This window comes from Coenobita brevimanus, chromosome 93 (assembly GCF_032717465.1).
Source record: "Coenobita brevimanus isolate Jiangsu-jjx chromosome 93, ASM3271746v2, whole genome shotgun sequence".
NCBI lineage: Eukaryota > Metazoa > Arthropoda > Malacostraca > Decapoda > Coenobitidae > Coenobita > Coenobita brevimanus.
Window position 1 is genome coordinate 40,635,897 of NC_137046.1, and position 20,073 is coordinate 40,655,969.

At 41.0% G+C, this 20,073-nt stretch overlaps 1 protein-coding gene across 1 annotated transcript in view; it reads left to right on the top strand.

The window, feature by feature from the left end:
* Nucleotides 1-20,073, top strand: part of Ndc1 (Nuclear division cycle 1) — a 50,410-nt gene that overhangs the window by 25,676 nt on the left and 4,661 nt on the right. The window contains exons 6-9 of the mRNA XM_080282525.1: nt 2,644-2,843; nt 11,334-11,448; nt 12,438-12,538; nt 18,995-19,143. Coding sequence (XP_080138651.1) covers nt 2,644-2,843; nt 11,334-11,448; nt 12,438-12,538; nt 18,995-19,143 — 565 coding nt within the window. The remainder of the gene's footprint in view (nt 1-2,643; nt 2,844-11,333; nt 11,449-12,437; nt 12,539-18,994; nt 19,144-20,073) is intronic.

The following is a 20,073-nucleotide window of genomic DNA, read 5'->3' on the forward strand; positions in this document are numbered from 1 at the left end:
CGATGGTGCGAAGGCTGCAGTGCGTGTGGATGGTGAACTAAGTGAATTCTTCTCTTTGAAAGTTGGTTTGAAACAGGGATGTGTCATGTCTCCATGGTTGTTCAATCTGTACATGGATGGGGTAATAAAAGAGGTACAAGGTAGGGTAGTGGATGTTGGAGTGGCCCTGGTGAGAGAGGATAGTGTTTGGAAACTCCTGTACTGTTGTTTGCAGATGATACTGTGTTGTTGAGTGAAGACGAAGGGGAGCTGCAAGGCTTGGTGGATGAGTTTGAGAGAGTGTGTAAGAAACGGAACCTAAAGGTGAATGTAGGGAAGAGTAAAGTGATGGTCTTTGAGAGAGGTGAAGTTAGTGAATGTACAGTGAGGTTGGATGGTGAGGAATTGGAAAATGTGAGTACGTTTAAGTATTTGGGTAGTGTGATGAGTAAGGATGGAGGTTTGGAAGGTGAAGTGCTTGAAAGGGTACAGCAGGGAAGAAAGGTTGCTGGTTCCTTGAAAGCAGTGATAAGAAACAGGGAAGTGAGCATGGAAGTGAAAAAGTTACTGCATGATAGTATTGTGATACCAAGTCTAACGTACGGAAGTGAAGCTTGGACATTGTTGGAAGGACACAAGTCAAGAGTGAGAGCAGTGGAAATGAGTTATTTAAGAGGAGCCTGTGGAGTCACGTGGAGAGACAGGCTGACGAATGCGGATATAAAGGAGCATTGTGGTGTGGATGTGGATGTGATAGGAAGCGTTATGAGGAACACACTGAGGTGGTTTGACCATGTGGAGAGGATGGAGGGTGAAAGACTGACGAAGAGAGTGTATGTGAGTGAGGTGGAGGGGGGAAGAGGGAGGGGGAGGCCGAGGATGAGGTGGAGGGATGGGGTGGAGAGGTATATGAGAGAGGGGGGTGTGAGTTGGGAGCAGGGCAGTGAAATGGCGGGGGACAGGGCGACTTGGAGGCGATTTGTTTGTGGCCACCCCAAACGGGATTGAGACGTCTGGCAATAGATAGATAGATAGATAGATTGTAATCATGTTTCAGTTAATTCAGTTAATTGAGGAGAGAAATATCACTCATGAATACAGAAGACCCTCTGCTTGGTTATACAGTTATTATAAAGTGTTAACCTAGGGTACCATGCTAACTGAGTCCTGAGTTTGCAGAAATCAATTTGTCATTATAAAAGCTTGATGTGTTAACCGCTTCTCCGGCCTCACCCCATCTTAGCTACTAAAGACCCTCCATGGCCCCAACTAGAGTACGTGTATGCATCCTAAGAGCATAGCCTACTTTATAGAGGGAAAGCAGATAGAGGACAGTGTCATTAAAAAAGTTTTAACAAATAAAAAAATGAAAAACAACTCACCATAGTAGACCCTCATTTTTCATAATAAAAACCCCCCATAACCCCAACTGTACAACAGGTATGCTACATACTGTAAGGGAATAGCCTACAGTGTAGAGGTAAAACAGACCTAAAGTATTGACATTAAAGAGGCATAAATGAATGAAAGAATTAAAGAAACTAACTAGACAGGGGTTCATCTCCCAGGGACCCCTCTTGTATACAAGGTCATTATGGCAAATGGGTAGGTTCACTCCAAAGATATTTTCAGGGTCTACTCATTGTTGTTAGGAAGCATTGTTATGATTTCCTTTTTGACTGGAATGATTTGGAGATAGAGAGCCTGATCTAGGCATAGATAAATAACTTTTTACTAGGCATAGTATAGATCAATAGCATTTCAGACATTTCCACACACACACACATACACACACACACACACACACACACACACACACACACACACACACACACACACACACACACACACACACACACACACACACACACACACACACACACACACACACACACACACACACACACACACACACACACACACACACACACACACACACACACACACACACACACACACACACACACACACACACACACACACACACACACACACACACACACACACACACACACACACACACACACACACACACACACACACACACACACACACACACACACACACACACACACACACACACACACACACACACACACACACACACACACACACACACACACACACACACACACACACACACACACACACACACACACACACACACACACACACACACACACACACACACACACACACACACACACACACACACACACACACACACACACACACACACACACACACACACACACACACACACACACACACACACACACACACACACACACACACACACACACACACACACACACACACACACACACACACACACACACACACACACACACACAAAATCCATCATCTTATATTTCACAGAACCTCTCTTCCATTTCCCAACAGCTCCAAGTAATTTACAAATGAAACAGAAGTAACTCACTGGTTACTGGTCATACTGCAGCATGACTGGTAATTTATAATACATGTCTTCACAAATATTTTTTGTCTGGTTAAATAGTAGAATACATTTTCATACCATTTAATTACCATTTTATTTTTCCTGTTTAAACCAAACATGATGTATGCTGTATGTGTTTTGTGTTCTGATGATGTGGGTAAGTAATGTATTGTGATATTCTGCATTAAATACTGTATTCCCAACAGGTGGTCATCCTCGAAACTGGCTTGGCATCATGAATCCATCTCTCAACTTGATTCGCAAATTCACTGAGCGACTGAAACGTCACAACTGTCCTGAAGAGTTGCCGAAGCCACCTGAGGGAGCCTCTCCCCCGGCAACTGATGTTAACAAAAATGAAGTGACAAAACCACCTCCTGTGCCACTGAGGGAGAGAATTGTAAAGGTTTGGAATATTTATGACTACTCATCACCAAGCAGAGGTTAAAATACTTTACATATCAAATAAACTCATACCAAATATATGTTTACAGATTTTGACAGATTGCAGAATTCAGTTACATAACATGTGATCTTTGCTGTTCATATGCCTCAGGATGACACCATATCATCATTCATTTATTTAGATTTTTTATTCATTTATTTATTTTTATAAGAATGTTGCCTTCTCTTTCACTTCTTAATGGTGCTTGAAGTGTTAAAATTCATCATCGTCATCATCATCATCATCATCATCATCCGGATCTCCTTTCCTGGCCTAGGGCAGGGTGAGAAGTAGCAATATCCAGGCAGCCCAAGTTAGCCCAGTCCAACGGGTCACACTTCCATTTGCTCATCATTCAAGCGCCCGGAATCCTAGCTCTATCTGATACTTCAAAAACATTCACCACATCCTGTAGCTTCACATAAACGTATCCGATAGAGTCTGTCCGGACACTGTCATGTTTAAAAGGGGTGCCAATTCCCTGATCATGCACTTCTTCTCGCAACATTCATCCAGCCAGCTCAATCTCTTGTCAGTCCCCTAGCCTCATCAACTTCTGTACCTCTCTTCCTCACACACTCATCCACCATATCCCTCCACCTTCTCCTTGGCCTGCCTCACCTCCTCCCTCCAAATTCGTCCAGATATACCTTTTTCACCACTCTTTTGTTATCCATTCTCTCCACATGACCATATCATCTTAGTATGGTACACTGACTTCAATTCTGGTGTCTACAGACTTCTCTCCACATCTTTCATGAATCACATTATTTCCAATCCTGTCCACACTCTTTACTCTACATACATTCTTCAGCAGTCTCATCTCCACTGCTCTCACTCTTGAGTTTTCATTTTCATGTCACACCATAGTTTCACATCCCCGTGTTGAAGTGGGCACTATCACTCCTTCATGTAAGCCTCGCACAGCTGCAACACTCAAGCCTCTGCTTCTTATCAAGGCCTTCATAGCACCAGCTACTTTCCTTCCATGTGTCACCCTACTTTCCACTTCTTTAGCACATTTTCCTCTTTTCTATCACTGTACCCAGGTATTTGAACTCTCACCAATTCCAGTCTCTCTCCATTCGCTGTAACATCATACTGGGAGTCACCTTCTCTCTTGATTACCATCACTTTACTCTTTTCTACATATTTTGCTGTCAAGGCACGATGCGTACAGACATCAGCAAAACTCTGCACTGGTCTACCAAGCTCTTGTCCGGTATTTGCAAGTAGTACTGCATCATCAGCACACAACGAATTTGAAATATTCCATCCATCACCATTCATTACCAACGCCACCCCTCTCTCCATTACTTGTGTTTTTACTTCTCTCATCTCCCCATCTATATATATATGTTGAACAACCATGGGGACATCACACAACCATCCATCCATCCATCATCCAATCCTACGTTGCCCCATGAGGAGTGTAGGAGCCTGGGGCTAGGCAGTTGGTCCTGACATTTAAGATGAGAGTGACTAACCTCACTCATCCCTGAGTGGCATTACATGAGCAATAAACCCCAACCACCCCTTGGATATAAACCTTCACCAGCTCAATCCAATTGGAGCACAATAATTACCCACTAAACCACCAGGTGCCAAAATCTGGTTATATGGTTACCACCCAGCATAGTAAATAGTTTCCTGGTGTACAGGAAACCATTTGACTTGTCACTCAGTGTAGAGTCACCCATAGGCAAAAGAAAGAGGAAAGAATGAAGGAATGAAAGACAGAAGAGGGAGTGTAAAGTCACCCGTAGGCAGAAGGACGAGGAAAGAATGAAGGAAAGAAAGATAAAAGAAGATGGAAGGAAAGAAGGATGGAGGAGAGGACAGGGCAGACACCCGAGAGCAGCACTACATTGAGTGAGTGGATGGTGAGCGCCCCCACCTACAACCATGTCAAAAAAAAATTAAACCATAAAAGCAAAATGAGAGTTATATTTAGATACAGTAACTTGCTAATGAGATTAAGGGATACTGGAAGGTATCAGTGTTGTTTTCACTCATCATCATCATTATCTTAATTTTTCTAACCTTGATTACCACCCAAAAAAAGTTACTAGGATCCAGAAGTAAGTAACAAAGCACAAAAACAGAACCATGAACAGTGTCCAGTGAAATAGGCAACCCAGTGTTTAACTTTATCATTCAGACCTTCAAATACTTGGTGTCATCTCATGCTAAGCCTTTCAGCTTTTTTTTTTTTTTTTTTTTTTTTTTTTTTTAAATATATAATCATCTTGACCCTTTTTTTTTTCTTTTTCCCATCTAAGGGTGATGTGAGGCACAATTCAGAATTAAGAAAAGAGAACTGGGCCACACACCCATTGAAACATGGTTCAAGCCCCCAGAATTCTAGCACCACCTGATAGACCTAACCATCTACTTGTTGTAGAAGTTCATTCAGTCTCTTCTCAAACATCTGGCAGCCCCAGACAACTGCAGATTGTGATGGAGCATTAAAAAGAAAAACAATGAACAAATACAAAAAATAAATAAAGTGGATTTAACCACATGCAAGCTTGAACTTGGTGCCCGTAATTTCTACTCATTCTTTTTTGAGTGTGTTTTGACTGAGTGATCAAATTTTTCAAGGATCATTACCAGTGTCCTTTAAAACAAATCTCCCTGGTGGTTTACCGTTTATCCGGTAAACACCCTGTTTTTTAATTTCTGTTGTTTGCTAGTGTTTTTCTGTTTTCTTTTTTTCCCCTAAATTAGGGTGATACAAACGGGGACAGTGCTACATGGGTTTATCCCAGGTAGTATTATATATACTTTTTGTTGTTGTTGTTGTTTTTGTTTTCTTTATTTTTTTGCCAACCATGAGCAAACAACACCAGTGCCCTCGCTGCAGTAAGTCTGTAGCAAAAAGTGCAAAGGCACTGAAGTGTGCCTACTGCAGCGAGTTGGTTCGTTTGGCATGCGAAAATATGGATGCTAATGATTATCCATTTATGAAGAAGAGCCACCAGCTAGGCTTTCGCTGGCTGTGTAACCAAAGTGTTGCACCAGCAGATGAGGTCTTGGCTGGTGGAGGAAGTAGAGTTACTAAGGAGGAGCTGGAAGATGAGGTTGTTGAGCCAATTTTTCAGGCAATCAAAAATATTCCAAACAGGCTGGAGGCACTAGAGACCAAGGTCTCATCACCCACAGCTGTCACCCAAGACCAGAAGAAGTCATTTGTGGATGCTGTTCGGGCGTCTTTCATGCGGGAGGGGAAGGATCTGCCTGGGGGTGTGGTTGAGATCAGTGCTCTTGGCCAGAAAAAAGCCATTCATAGTCAACAGGTAATGATCGTAACACCAAAAAACCATGCTGACGGACGAATCAAATAGGACCAGAATACATCAGAGGTGTACTTGACTCGGTACTGGTTGATAGCTGCCTTAAGACCAGTACTGGTGGGTTAGTAATGAAGTTTCCATCAGTCGATGCCAAAGTTGAAGAGATTGGGGTACTGAATGATCATTTTGGCTCAGATGGCACTTTTTGCATATCAGAGCCAAAGAAAATGCTGCTAAAAATTACTGTGATGGGCCTTCCCTTCTCCCTGGGGGACTCTGGCATCATCCCAAGCATTCTGAATAAAAACAATAAAATTAAGATGCTCGTTGATCGAGGTTGTACCCTCAACCTTCTCCTCACAAGAACAAGGAATGACACTAAATCCACTTTCTTTTAGATGTCGCCAGAGGTAAGATCCTCCATCGTTGAACAGGACAACCACTTCTATGTGGATCTTGCAAGTTGCTGCACTTTTGACAGATTCTGGGTTACACAGTGTCATCACTGTCAGGGTTTTGGTCATACATCTGAGAGGTGTTCTAGAAAAAATGATGAACCTAAATGTGTTTTTTGTGCTGGAGCGCATAAATCAATGGATTGTAGTAACAGAAATTCTCCCAAATGCATCAACTGTTCTTCCTGAAGACATCAAGAAGCTAACACTAATTCACAGTCAGTTGTCCATTTTGCATCTAGTAGAAACTGTCCAATTACGATTTCTCTTAGGAATAGATTGATTGAAAACACCAATTTCGACCATTCAAAAAACTATGTCCCTTTTGAACCAGTTAAGTATGGGTCTTTTAAATGTTTGTTCCATCCGTAGTAAGGTAGACCATATTAATGAAGCTCTTGATCAGCACAAGCTTGACATTTTGTGTTTGCAACCTGGTTTTATGAGTTTGATATTAATATTATTCGAAGTGCTTTGTCTAAGACACATTCTTTTATTAGTATTTCCAGGCTTGGTGCTGACTGTCCGGGAGGAGGTGTAACACTCATCTACTTGGCAGCACTTGCAAACGTTGCTCTCATAGACTCAGACCTGACCCCATCTTCATTAGAATTTAAGGAAGTATTAATAAATTTCCATCAGAATACCTTTAGAATTGCAGTTGTCTATCGACCTGGTCATCTGGGCACAGATCGAGGTTTTATGAAAAAGTTTGGGCAGTTTCTTGAAGTGTTTTCTCTTTAATGTGGAGAACTTCTTGTTTATGGTGATTTCAGTGATTGGACTGACAGTCCACAGTCAAAACCATTTTCTTCAGAATTCCTTGAGCTAATCACCCAGAATAATTTTTTCAATCATGTGAGTGATCCATCTCATGTCTCAGGATATGTCCTAGACTTGATCTTGTCCCCTGTTGGTTGCAGGTGCGTATCTGATGTGGAGGTTGACTCATTGGACTCCCTCATCTCTGACCATGCTCTGATCACTATTAGGTTTGATATCCCAAAACCCCCTTCCTATAAAAAGGTCTTCCAGTTCAGAACTTACAGGAACATTGACCGCCATTTGGTGTGTCTTAAAATTGATTAGCATTTAAACTAATGTACATTGATTTTTCAGATCTTTCTTCTGATGATTTGGTTGATATATATATCAATGAGCATAGGTCAATTTTTGACCATTATTGTCCTGAGGTAGTAAAAACAATCATTGTACACAATAATTCTCCATGGTATGGTCCATCCATTAATTCTTTGTGTAGACAATGTAAAAAGGCAGAACGTGAGTGGCGCTTGCAACGGACCGAATTAACTCGTTTGCATTATGTTTTTGCGAGAAGAGCAGTTGTTCACACTGTAAAAGCCCAAAAGGCAAGGTTTTATCAGAATAAATTTGATTCATGTGGTGGTGATAAAAAAAAAAGTTATCTGCAGTTGTGAACAATTTGGTTGGTCGGAGGAGTGTAATTGTTGAACCAATTTCTGTGTCTGACACCCAGGTGGCTTCTGATTTTGCTTCATTTTATACAGCTAAGATATCTCGCATAAGAATTTATTTAGACAACAGTTCTTCTAGTGAAGCGTACTCAGTTGACTTCCAGTCACAGTGCACAGGGGGTCATTTACTTTCAACATTTTATCCACTGGATGCAAATGAAGTCAAATATTACATCAGAGAACTTAACAGAACATTTTGCCCTCCCAAACCATGTAACATGTGACAACTACCTGACGTGTACAAGCACACAGCAGACTTTATTGGCAACATAATAAACAGATGCTTCTTAGAAAGTAATTTTGTGCAGTCTGAGAAACGTGCCTTGCTTAGGCCCCTAATCAAGAAACATGGCCTTGATTTCGAGAGCATGACAAATTACTGTATTGTCCTGTCTCTAATCTGTCTTTCTTATCCAAGATTATTGAGCGGGCCGTACTTGATCAACTCTTACCACTACTGGAACATAACAGTCATTCCTGTTGTTCAGTCAGCATACAGAAAATACCACTCAACTAAAATTGCATTAACAAGGATTCATAGTGGCTTAGGGGCAAACACCTGCAGTGGGATGTCCTCTTTCCTGGTTCTGTTGGATCTGTCTGCAGCTTTTGATACAGTAGATCATAAACTATTGTTTGATGATCTGTATTTTTATGGCGTTCGTGATAGTGCTTTCACGCTCATTAAGTCGTATCTGTTGGACAGATCTCAGAGAGTGGTTTTTGATTACACTAGCTCTGATTCTACTCCCCCATTGTTCGGAGTCCCTCAAGGATCAGTTCCGGGTCCAATTCTATTTACAATTTACTATACACTATTACTTGATGCATACGACGTGTCCTATCATTTTTATGCTGATGATACTCAGCTGTATGTTAAAATGTCAGATATTAATGATACCAAGGCTAGGCGTGAATCTCTAATGTCTTATATTAAGATTTGAATGGATGGGAGGAAACTTAAGCTGAATGATGGTAAAACTGAGATCATCATCATCAGAGGAAACAGAAGGGGTGACAACACTGATAAGGCCCTGGCTTTGAACATTGGTGTTTCACAGTTTCATCCATTGAGTTCTATCCAAAGCTGGGTGTTTATTTTAATTCAAAGTTAAATTACAAAGAACATAGTAATCAAGTAGTCAGAGGGTGTAACTTGCATATCATAAGTCTGTACTCTGTGAGAAACTTCCTGAATAGCCGTTGCCTTGTAACATTGGTCCATGCAGTGGTCTTGTCATGTGTCAATTATTGCAGTTCGCTGTGGATTGGTTGTCCAAACTCTGTAATAGACTTAACAAAAGTTCAGTCTGTGTTGAACAGGGTAGCAAGGCTTATCTTTGGTCTCTTCCCGAGAACCTCAACTACTCCGTTCCTAATTGAGCTGCATTGGTTACCAGTAAAGGCTAGAATTGAATTGAAACTGTGTCTTATTATATTCAAGGTTCTTAAGTTTGGTGAACCAGAATACCTTGCTGAACTGTTAAAATTCCCATCAGCATGCCCAGGTGTGATGTTGCGTAGTGAAGATGATTCCTTGCGTCTTGGCGAGCCTGGAGCCATTCACCGGCCATCTTTCTCTGATTGTTCTTTTGTGTATAGAGACCCTAAATTATATTAGATTGCCATTGTCATATGAGACAACTCTCTTCTGTTGAATCCTTTAAGAGACAGCTGAAAGCCTTTCTTTTTTCAGTATGCTACGACCTGGAGAGAGGTACAATACTATGACGGATGATTATAGGGTTTAATCATTGCCACTTTCATATTTTTTTTATTGATGATGTTTGTATTGTATATGAGAGATGTCACAATTCTGTTAATTGTGAAAATAATGTATATGTGTGTCAAGCCGCTTTGAGAAAGAAACGACCAGATGATGATGATGATGATGATGATGATTATTATTATTATAAATGGTTTCCTGTGCACCAGGAAACCATTTACTATGCTGGGTGGTAACCATATAACCAAATTTTGGGCCTGGTGGTTTAGTGGGTAATTATTGCACTCCAGTCAGATTGAGCCAGTGAAGGTTTATATCCAAGGGATGGTTGGGGTTGATTGCTCAGGGATGAGTGAGGCTGGTCACTCTCATCTTAAATGTCGGGACCAACTGCCTAGTCCCGGGCTCCTACGCTTCTCATGGGGCAATGTAGGATTGGATGATGGATGGATGGATGGATTATTATGTGTAATAAGATTTGCAGTGGTAGGATTATGTGTAATAAGATTTGCAGTGGTAGGTGGGAGTGCCCACCATCCACTCAGCCGATGTAGTATTGCTCTAGGGTGACTGCCTTTTCCTCTCTTCCTTCTTTCTTTTCTTCCTTCCCCTTCTGTCTTTCTTTCCTTCATTCTTTCTTCTTCTGTCTACTGGCAACTCTACACCGAATGACAAGCCAAATGGTTTTGTGTACACCAGTAAACCATTTACTTGGTTGGGTGGTAACCATAAAACCAAATTATGGCACCTGGTGGTTTAGTGGGTAATTAAAGCCCTCCAGTCGGATTGAGCCTGGGCAGGTTTATATCCAAGGAGTAGCTGGGGTCTATTGCTCACGTAATGCCACTCAGGGATGAGTGAAGCTGACCACTCTCATCTTAAATGTCAGGACCAACCTGCGTAGCCGTAGGCTCCTACGCTTCTCATGGGGCAACACTGCATTAGGTAATGAATGAATGAATGAATGAAATAAGATTTGGAGCAAATGTGAGTGTCTCAGCTTGGACTTTGGCTCTGTTTGCAGTCGCTTAGAAGCAGCGTCACCGAGCAACTTCACTTGTGGCTGAATATGTCCTGTATTAAGAGTTATGAGTGTTTGGCTAGTTACAAGCTTTTTGCCAAATTTTACCCTCCTGGTAGCAAGATACCTTCTACAAAGCTTTTTGCCAAATTTTACCCTCATGAAGATACCTTCCAGGGTTGACGGTAGTCATCCATCAACGACCCCTCCAGGAGTGATTAATTCTCCCTTAATTAATAAGAGGATGACAGCTCAGCATTTATGGGTTACGTCAGTGTAAAATATGGCCAAATGCTGTAGTGGTTGGGGAGTCAGGTTATTGATGGTCATTGACCTAGTATCAGAGATTAGAGTCATAATAATGGGTGCCATGAAAAGCATTACAATACAAGGTTAGAGTGCATTAATTGTAGGAACAGTGCTTGTGTGATCTGAAGTACAGTATCTCTTCTTCCAGGTTATGTTAAGTCTAAAGGGCTATCCTGTCTTCAGCTACTTCCTGAGTGAATTACCAGATGCCACCAACAGGGGTATATTTGCTGAAGCTCTCCCTGTTATATGGGCTGTACAAGGTTTGGCACCATTGAATTTTGAGTAAAGGAATTGCTTGTTTACATGTGTATCATGGTGGTAGATGGTGGTTGTCATCATCCACTTACGTGATTTAGTGCTGCCTACTTCTTCCTTCACCATTATCAATCTGTCTTTTTGTCTGCCCTCCTCTCTTCCTCTTTCTCCCTTTTCATCCAGTCACTGTTTATTACTCTTCTTTCCACTTTAGGTGGCTACACTAAGTGACATTCCGAATGGTTTTCTGTAACTCAGGAAACCATTTACTATGTTGGTTGATAACCATACTGTACAGTATAACCAAATGGCTGGCATGGAGCCTGCTCTTGTGCCGCTCCTGACTGGGTAGAATGCTGTAAATACAGTCTCCATCCTGGAATTAAACTTCAATAATATTCCCTACTCCTTGTTATTGTGAGGTACTGTCAACCACAAGGGAACATCGGTTAACTGCATGGGATGACACTGCAGGGATGGTTGCTTGCCTGCCATTTATGTGTCTGCTTGGCCAGACAGACTGAGGCTGATCAACAGCATCTGTATCATTAGAGAGATATATTTAACCTATTAAAACAGGGCTGTCTAACCTTAAATAGTTTGTTCACTCACAAGCCAAATATATTCCTACCTATGCATCCCCTTGTCATATAATTTTTGATAGGAAAAATTTTGTGGTAGGTGGGGGCACTCACCATCCACTCACTTGATGTAGTGCTGCTTTGGGTGTCTACCCTTTCCTCTCTTCCTTCCTTCCTCTTCTGTCTTTCTTTCCTTCATGCCGGTGGGTGACTACATTCCCTCTTCTGTCTTTCTTTCCTTCATTCTTTCTTCTTCCTTCTGCGTATCCCATGCTGAGACTCCATGTACTCACAGTTTAACAACCTTGTAGACAGGTACCCACTTGGCTGTTTTCTTTTGGTATTTTACTAGACATAAATCCATTAGTTACTGTTGAAGGTTCTAAGTGTAAATAAATGCTACTCTATTCCAGCACTTGGGGACTTGGTAGCAGCATCCTTCACTGAAGACAAGTTTGGCGTTGTTCAGCGCAACATTCCTGATATACTTATGGCTTTTACACAGCTTCAAAAGGTACCTTTTTTCTATTAAATTTTATCCATTCCCTGCAGCCAGCTTTGAAAGCCTGTACAGAATGTTTGCGTATAACACAATAATTAAGGCCCTACTAGGATGTCCTGTTTTGGAAATTTGCATTATGGAAGCAACAAAGCCTTTGGGAAAAAGGAATTTGATCCCAGCATCTTACCAGTGACCCCCTCAAAAGTCTCCCATACCATTCCTCATTTTGGCCCTAAAATTACCGAACATTTATAAGGAAGCCTGACAACACATTAATAAACATATTTGTTGTAGCAGCAACCAGTGTGAATTGGAGAATGTGGTCCACTGGGGTAGACCAGACCAGGTCATTTGAATCATGAGTAACACCACATAAATTATATATGGGGGAGATTTTGGGTATCTGTCATCAAGATCAGTCATTTATGTGCATTATACACACGAATGAAGTTGTTGCAGTTGATTTTAACAAAATGAGATAATTTTGAGTAAAGTGTTTAAAGTCCAAGAAAAGTAAATATAACAACAAACTTGTTTCTGAAAAACCTAGTTTTGGTGAAGTTTTTTAGTGTGGGTGTAATATCAGTCGGAGATGATAATAACCCTTTGAGATTCCAATGATAATTTTGAACATCATTTCAAATCCAGCCTCAGAGATTCCGATGATGCATTTAATTGTCATTTTAAGATACTTTTGTAAAATATTCACCATAATTTGCATTTATGTGTCATAACAAAGAAACTCGGGCTTGATGTCATGGGATGGTTGTTTTGTGTGTGGCAGGCAGTGTACATGTGGTATGACTCATGGCTTTGTCTCAGGGCAGGGAACAAAGGCAGTTGCACTGTAGCTGTCGTGACAGTTGGAGGTCACGTAATTGCCTCGCACTTTTCCTCATACATATATGTATCATTCTGACTTTTTATTTTCATTGCTTTCCTTTTTTGAACATTCTTTTAAAAACTACAACTGCTCAGTTTCAAAGTAACACCACATCAAGCATTCTATAGTGAAAAGTGTATCTACACAGAGCAAAGGAAAAAAAAATATGGCCGAGAATCATAATACTGTATAATTATGCATCTTTTCCTTCCGCTTTACTGCACAATAAAATGCACAAGGAAGAGAAGACGGAGGGGGGTGCAAGGAACAGCGTGGTGGACTGAAGAGGTGAAACAGGCTGTGGCACAAAAGAAGAAAGCATACAATGAATGGATGAGAAATAGGGGCGTGGAAGAAGTTGAGAGGCGGAAGAGAGAGTTATATGTAGAAAGAAAGAGAGAGGTGAAAAGATTAGTAAGAGAGAGTAAGAAGAGAGTGGATGAGGAATTTGGAAGGAATTTGAGTGTAAAGTGGAGGGACTGTAAGAAAATGTTCTGGAAAGAGGTGAAAAGAGTAAGGCAGGGAGGAAGTGAAGTTAGCAGGGGAGTGAAAGATAAAAATGGTAGATTACTAGTGGAGAAGGGAGAAAAAGTGAGCAGATGGAGAGAACACTTTAAGGAATTGTTGAACGTAGAGGATGGAAGTAATGTGAGTATAAGTGGCTGTGGAATGGCTGGGAGAAGGAGGGAGGTGAGAAGACTGGAAGAAATCAGTAGGATAGAAGTTGTGGAAGCAATGAAGAAAGTTAAATCGGGGAAAGCCCCAGGAATTGATGGTGTGTGTGGTGAAATGCTGAAGCATGGGGGAGAGATAGTAGTAGAATGGATGTGGAAGATGTGCAGATTGGCCTGGGAGGAAGGTAGAGTCCCGGAGGATTGGAAGTCAGGTATAATTATTCCCTTGTACAAAGGAAAAGGGGAAAAAGAAGTGTGTGGTAATCATAGGGGCATTTGTCTTCTTAGTATAATAGGAAAAGTGTATGGTAGGATACTTATAGACAGAGTTAGAGAAAGAACAGAGAAATTAGTTGGAGAAGAACAGGGAGGCTTTAGGAAGGGAAGAGGTTGTGTAGATCAGATATTCATTCTTAGATCTTTAGTGGAAAAGTTTCTAGAGAAGGGAAAGAAGTTGTATGTGGCTTTCATGGATTTGGAGAAAGCATATGACAGGGTGGATAGACAAGGATTGTGGAAAGTGTTAAGAATACATGGAGTAGATGGGAAGTTGTTGAATGCTGTGAAGAGTATGTACGATGGTGCGAAGGCTGCAGTGCGTGTGGATTGTGAACTAAGTGAATTTTTCTCTTGAAAGTTGGTTTGAAACAGGGATGTGTCATGTCTCCATGGTTGTTCAATCTGTACATGGATGGGGTAATAAAAGAGGTACAAGGTAGGGTAGTGGATGTTGGAGTGGCCCTGGTGAGAGAGGATAGTGTTTGGAAACTCCCTGTACTGTTGTTTGCAGATGATACCGTGTTGTTGAGTGAAGACGAAGGGGAGCTGCAAGGCTTGGTGGATGAGTTTGGGAGAGTGTGTAAGAAACGGAATCTAAAGGTGAATGTAGGGAAGAGTAAAGTGATGGTCTTTGAGAGAGGTGAAGTCAGTGAATGTATAGCGAGGTTGGATGGTGAGGAATTGGGAAATGTGAGTACGTTTAAGTATTTGGGTAGTGTGATGAGTAAGGATGGAGGTTTGGAGGGTGAAGTGCTTGAAAGGGTACAGCAGGGAAGAAAGGTTGCTAGTTCTTTGAAAGCAGTGATAAGAAACAGGGAAGTGAGCATGGAAGTGAAAAAGTTACTACATGACAGTATTGTGATACCAACTCTAACATACGGAAGTGAAGCTTGGACGTTGTTGGAAGGACACAAGTCAAGAGTGAGAGCAGTGGAAATGAGTTATTTAAGAGGAGCCTGTGGAGTCACATGGAGAGACAGGCTGACGAATGCGGATATAAAGGAGCGTTGTGGTGTTGATGTGGATGTGATAGGAATCGTTATGAGGAACACACTGAGGTGGTTTGGCCATGTGGAGAGGATGGAGGGTGAAAGACTGACGAAGAGAGTGTATGTGAGTGAGGTGGAGGGGGGAAGAGGGAGGGGGAGGCCGAGGATGAGATGGAGGAATGGGGTGGAGAGGTATATGAGAGAGGGGGGTGTGAGTTGGGAGCAGGGCAGTGAAATGGCGGGGGACAGGGCGACTTGGAGGCGATTTGTTTGTAGTGATAAACTACAACTTTTCAGCTTTAAAATAACACCACAACCAGCATTAAGTCCTAAAAAAATGTATTTACACTGACTGATCAAAGAAAAAGATTGCGAAGTGAATATGCGGCCAAGAATCGTAAAAAAATTTGCATCTTTTTTGTTTCGTTTTACTGCGCAAGAAAATGCATAAATAACCATAATCTATATAGCACTGTAAAGGTAATTTATTGTAGTTTTGCATGGTTTAAATCAGATTTATATCTTTAATAGTTATTTTTCTTTGCCGAATATTTTTCTATGGAGAGGAATAAAATTTTTGGTTTTTGCCTAACGTCAACTCGTCATTTTGATTTTTTATTTCCTTTGACTTACCTCTTTGAACATACTGCGATAAAGTACAACTGTTTAGCTTTAAATTGACCTCAAAACCAACATTCTATCATGAAAAGTGTATTTACACAGCGATCAAAGAAAAACATCCCGTTGCAAAGTCGTGGGTCAGCGTGAGAGCAGCTGACTCAAGCACAGACAGTCTGTCTGGCCCAGAAATCTGATAGGGTTAAATTTTTGTGAGAATGTCTGTCATTGTCCGTACTTCATGTGGAACACACAAAAAAGTTAAAAGCAACAGTGGCTCGTATGCAACAATTGTTGGCCCAGGATCACCTCCGTGTGTTTACACCTTACTGGGGCAGACTTAGCCCAACAATTATTTCCCGTACATTAATTTTTTTACCCGTACTTTGTAAAATGGCGTGTGTGTGTGTGTGTGTGTGTGTGTGTGCATATGCATACATGCATGTGTGTGGGGGGGAGGAGAGTTACTTCAGAACGTAAATGAAAATAAAGAAAGCCATGAAGGCAAAGAATGAGGTGAAGTAACATCAGAATGCAGCAGTGCAATGTATGGTAAGTTCCTCACATGTTTTGTCATTAATTATGTGTGTTATTTTTATGCCATATCACTTCAGAAGGCCTGTGTCAGTAAATAAACTTAGTAAAATGTCATTGGTATGAATCTTGATAAGCTTTACATAGTATAAGAGTGGTACTTAACAAATTTAGCTGTTGGTCCATGTCTTCCCCATGAGTGGTCCAACTTTGCCCTGGTATGCTGCACAAATTGGACCACATAATGGTCTCAAGAATGTGGTAAGAAGTAATGGCCATTTAATATAACTTACACATACTGTATTCCACATTGTAAGCGTGATACCATAGAATTATGAACAGTTCCAATCACAGGCTTAGACATCGTTTAAAGTTTGTCATTTTATTGATCAGTTCGCCGCAGCCAGCGCTATTTGAAATGAACTGTGATGGTAGATGGGCTTGGGAGTGAAGAGATTTCCAGGGGTCCTTTATGCAATCATGTACCTCATGCAATGAGAATGAGGGTTGTCCAGTGATAGAAAGTGCCATATTTGGACAGTTTGTTGCTCATGTCTCACTTGATGCATGTTCTGCTCGTATTATGCAAATATTTTGGACCTGACCAGCAACCTCTTGTCTTATACATGAATCACATACAGTGTACTGCAATGGAAATGCACATCATGGATGGTCATTGTGTATTTCAGTATTTAATATTCGTGGTGTAGGAGTGGCCTAGTTTCTTCAAGTGAAAAGACCCTGACTATAAGTAGTATGCAAGGTGAAACTCAGAGAAGCAGGGAAGAAGAACCATCAGAGGAGCACTGAGAGTAGTAGTTGTTGTTGCATAACCCCAGTTCACCTGGCTGAGCATAACCTGCCTGTTAACCACCGGTGAGCAGCTGCCCCCACAGTATGGGATCATCCCTTACGCTTCTTAAACTGTTAATATTGTGTCTGCATCTCAGTGTGGCATATGCTGTGCAGTGCTCTATTATGTGTGTTATGTTTTGTGGTCCTGTTCTACTAGCGGGATATGCATGTCATCTGCAATTCCGTCCAAGCTGAATTGAAGTCGGTAACAGACAGGTCTGGGTGATGGCATGATGTAAGCTGAGCAGGGTGAACTCAATCAGTTCTCTTTAAGGATATCTGTGTTGGTTGAACGTCAGGAAGAATTTGTAGTACAGTATAAGGTTATGATCAAGTACAGGCAGACCCTGAGATACGATACCTCTATATGCGATACCCCGGCTTAGCGATGTGGGTAGAAATACCACTCTGCCCCACCAAACAATGGCCAAACCCTTGTATAATGAAGGGTTTTGTTTTTTAAAAACCAATTTTGATGATATTTTATACTTAAATTTAGTATTGATGATTTACAAACTATTTTTAGACCTAGATTAGTTTGTTTTAGTCATAGGTAGGGTGAACATTGTCATTGTGGGGTACAGTTTACTAAGTTTGTTTTTTTCCAGAATTATTTTTTAATGACTTTCAGATTTTATTTTTGGGTTTAGGTGAGTTATAAACTGCTTTTGGGCATAGTTAACCTTGTTTTAAAGCTAATTTGGGGCTTAGGCTAGCTAGAAACTTGTTTTTGGACTCATTTTGGGTGGGTTTAGGATTTGGTTGGGGGGGAAACCCAAGGCTCAAAAATGCATCCCTATACTTTACATGAAAATCTACTCCAAGATACGATACAATACTGTGCCTAGCGATGGGTTTTTACTTAACGAATTGCATCATTAAACCGGGGTATGCCTGTATTGTCCCACATTTGAAATTAGTAGGTATTTCATCATTGCTGGTATTGGAATTGCTGGAAGTGGGATGTTACTTAAGAAGTTAGGGTAATGTTTGTGTGGTGATTGTTTTATTTGTCTACTTTTGCTCTGTGGCTCTGTCAGTGTAATGACAGAGGTGTTGAGTGTTTATGGTGGAGAGGAGCCTTCAAGTAGTGCTTTGGTTGCCCTGTGCTAAGAGAGACAGATTCAGGTCTTACATGGGAACAGAACCTCTTCATTATACCTTGCACCTAGTGAAGAGGGCCCTAGTCCAGGCTGGTGGGGCACCATCTCCCATGTGAGGGTGGCTGCTCCGTACATGTTTTTAGTTCCCTGAGTGATAGAATAAAATGGAGAAGCTGAGAAACAAATCAGTAGTAACTGAATATGAATAAAAACAGTGGAGTTAAAATGGAAAAGCTGAGATACGAATCAGTGCCACCTGAATGTGAACATAAACAGTGGAGTTTCGGTCACTGAATTAGGAACAAATGGATTAAGATAATTTGTTGAAAGCACAGAGTAACAGATGGATTAGGAATGTTGTTGAAAACATACTTCGAGGGTTTTGTTAGGAATATTATTACTGTGTACGGTATGGAGTTATTTAAGGTTGTCACGAAGTAAGAAAGGATCAGCCTAGAATTTGTAGAGATGGGTACAGAATACCTGTATGCTTAGGAGCTAGCATTAAAAGAATTCCTTCCCCCCCCCCTTAGATGGTGGATAGTGTTGGTCGAGTGTCAGTCACCAGAAGAGCCAGTACGGGTGAAAATTTCCAGTCTGAACAGCAGCTGAGGAAGGCACTCAAATTATCCTTGAGATCTGCAATTTACACAGTCACCACCACCTTTGGCCCAACAGTATTGTAAGTTCTGTATACAGTTAGTTAGTTCAGTGGATACTGACATGATTGTTTTTTATGTAAGCCGTTATTTACTGCATGCTTAGTTCAGTTATATAGGAACTGGTGCTGTACTTTACATACATGTTACCATGAAGTATACTGAACTAGTACCTATGTTCCATCCACTGATTTCCAACTGGGATTGCTATTACAGACACACAGTGCCTATGCAGTTTATGTACTGTTATGCATTTTTCCTTCTCTTTCATCATTCTTTTCTATTCTTCTGTGAATAGTGCTTCTTGTATTTATTTTTTTTTCCATCACTGCAGACAGTTTATGATTTTTAGAACAATTATTTTTTCAGATTTACTATGGATTCATTTAATTTATAAAGGATCCAACATGTTTGCATGCGTTGGCCTTCGTTACCTAGTGGTGGCTTTCCATGTTGCTCGATCTCTGGCAGTCTCCCTGTTCAGTCCCTTATCCCTATGGTCACACTCTATGACCTCGTCCTAGGTTTTTTTTTTTTTGGCCTTCCTCTCTTCCCCCACCCCCCAAAAAAAAGAGAGAAAGAAAAAAAGAAACACACACACACACACACACACACACACACACACACGAGCAAAAAATAGAAAATTTAGAAATACAGTAACCCTTCCAATATCCGGATCAATAGAGCCATCGATAGGTTCGGATATTGGTTTCGTCCGGATATTGGGCCCCAGCTTATGGACTTGTACTTATGGACCCTAACTCAGAGAAACACCTATACAACTCCCTCCGGACATGCATAGCACCTATTTAACACCCAAATCACACCAATAAGGCACGTAAATGACTGAAATAAATGCAAAAGAAACATAAAATGTGGGTTTAGAAGTACTGTATGTTCATACATTAATAAACATTCTGGTACTTATGGACTCTAACCGAACCTAACTCTGA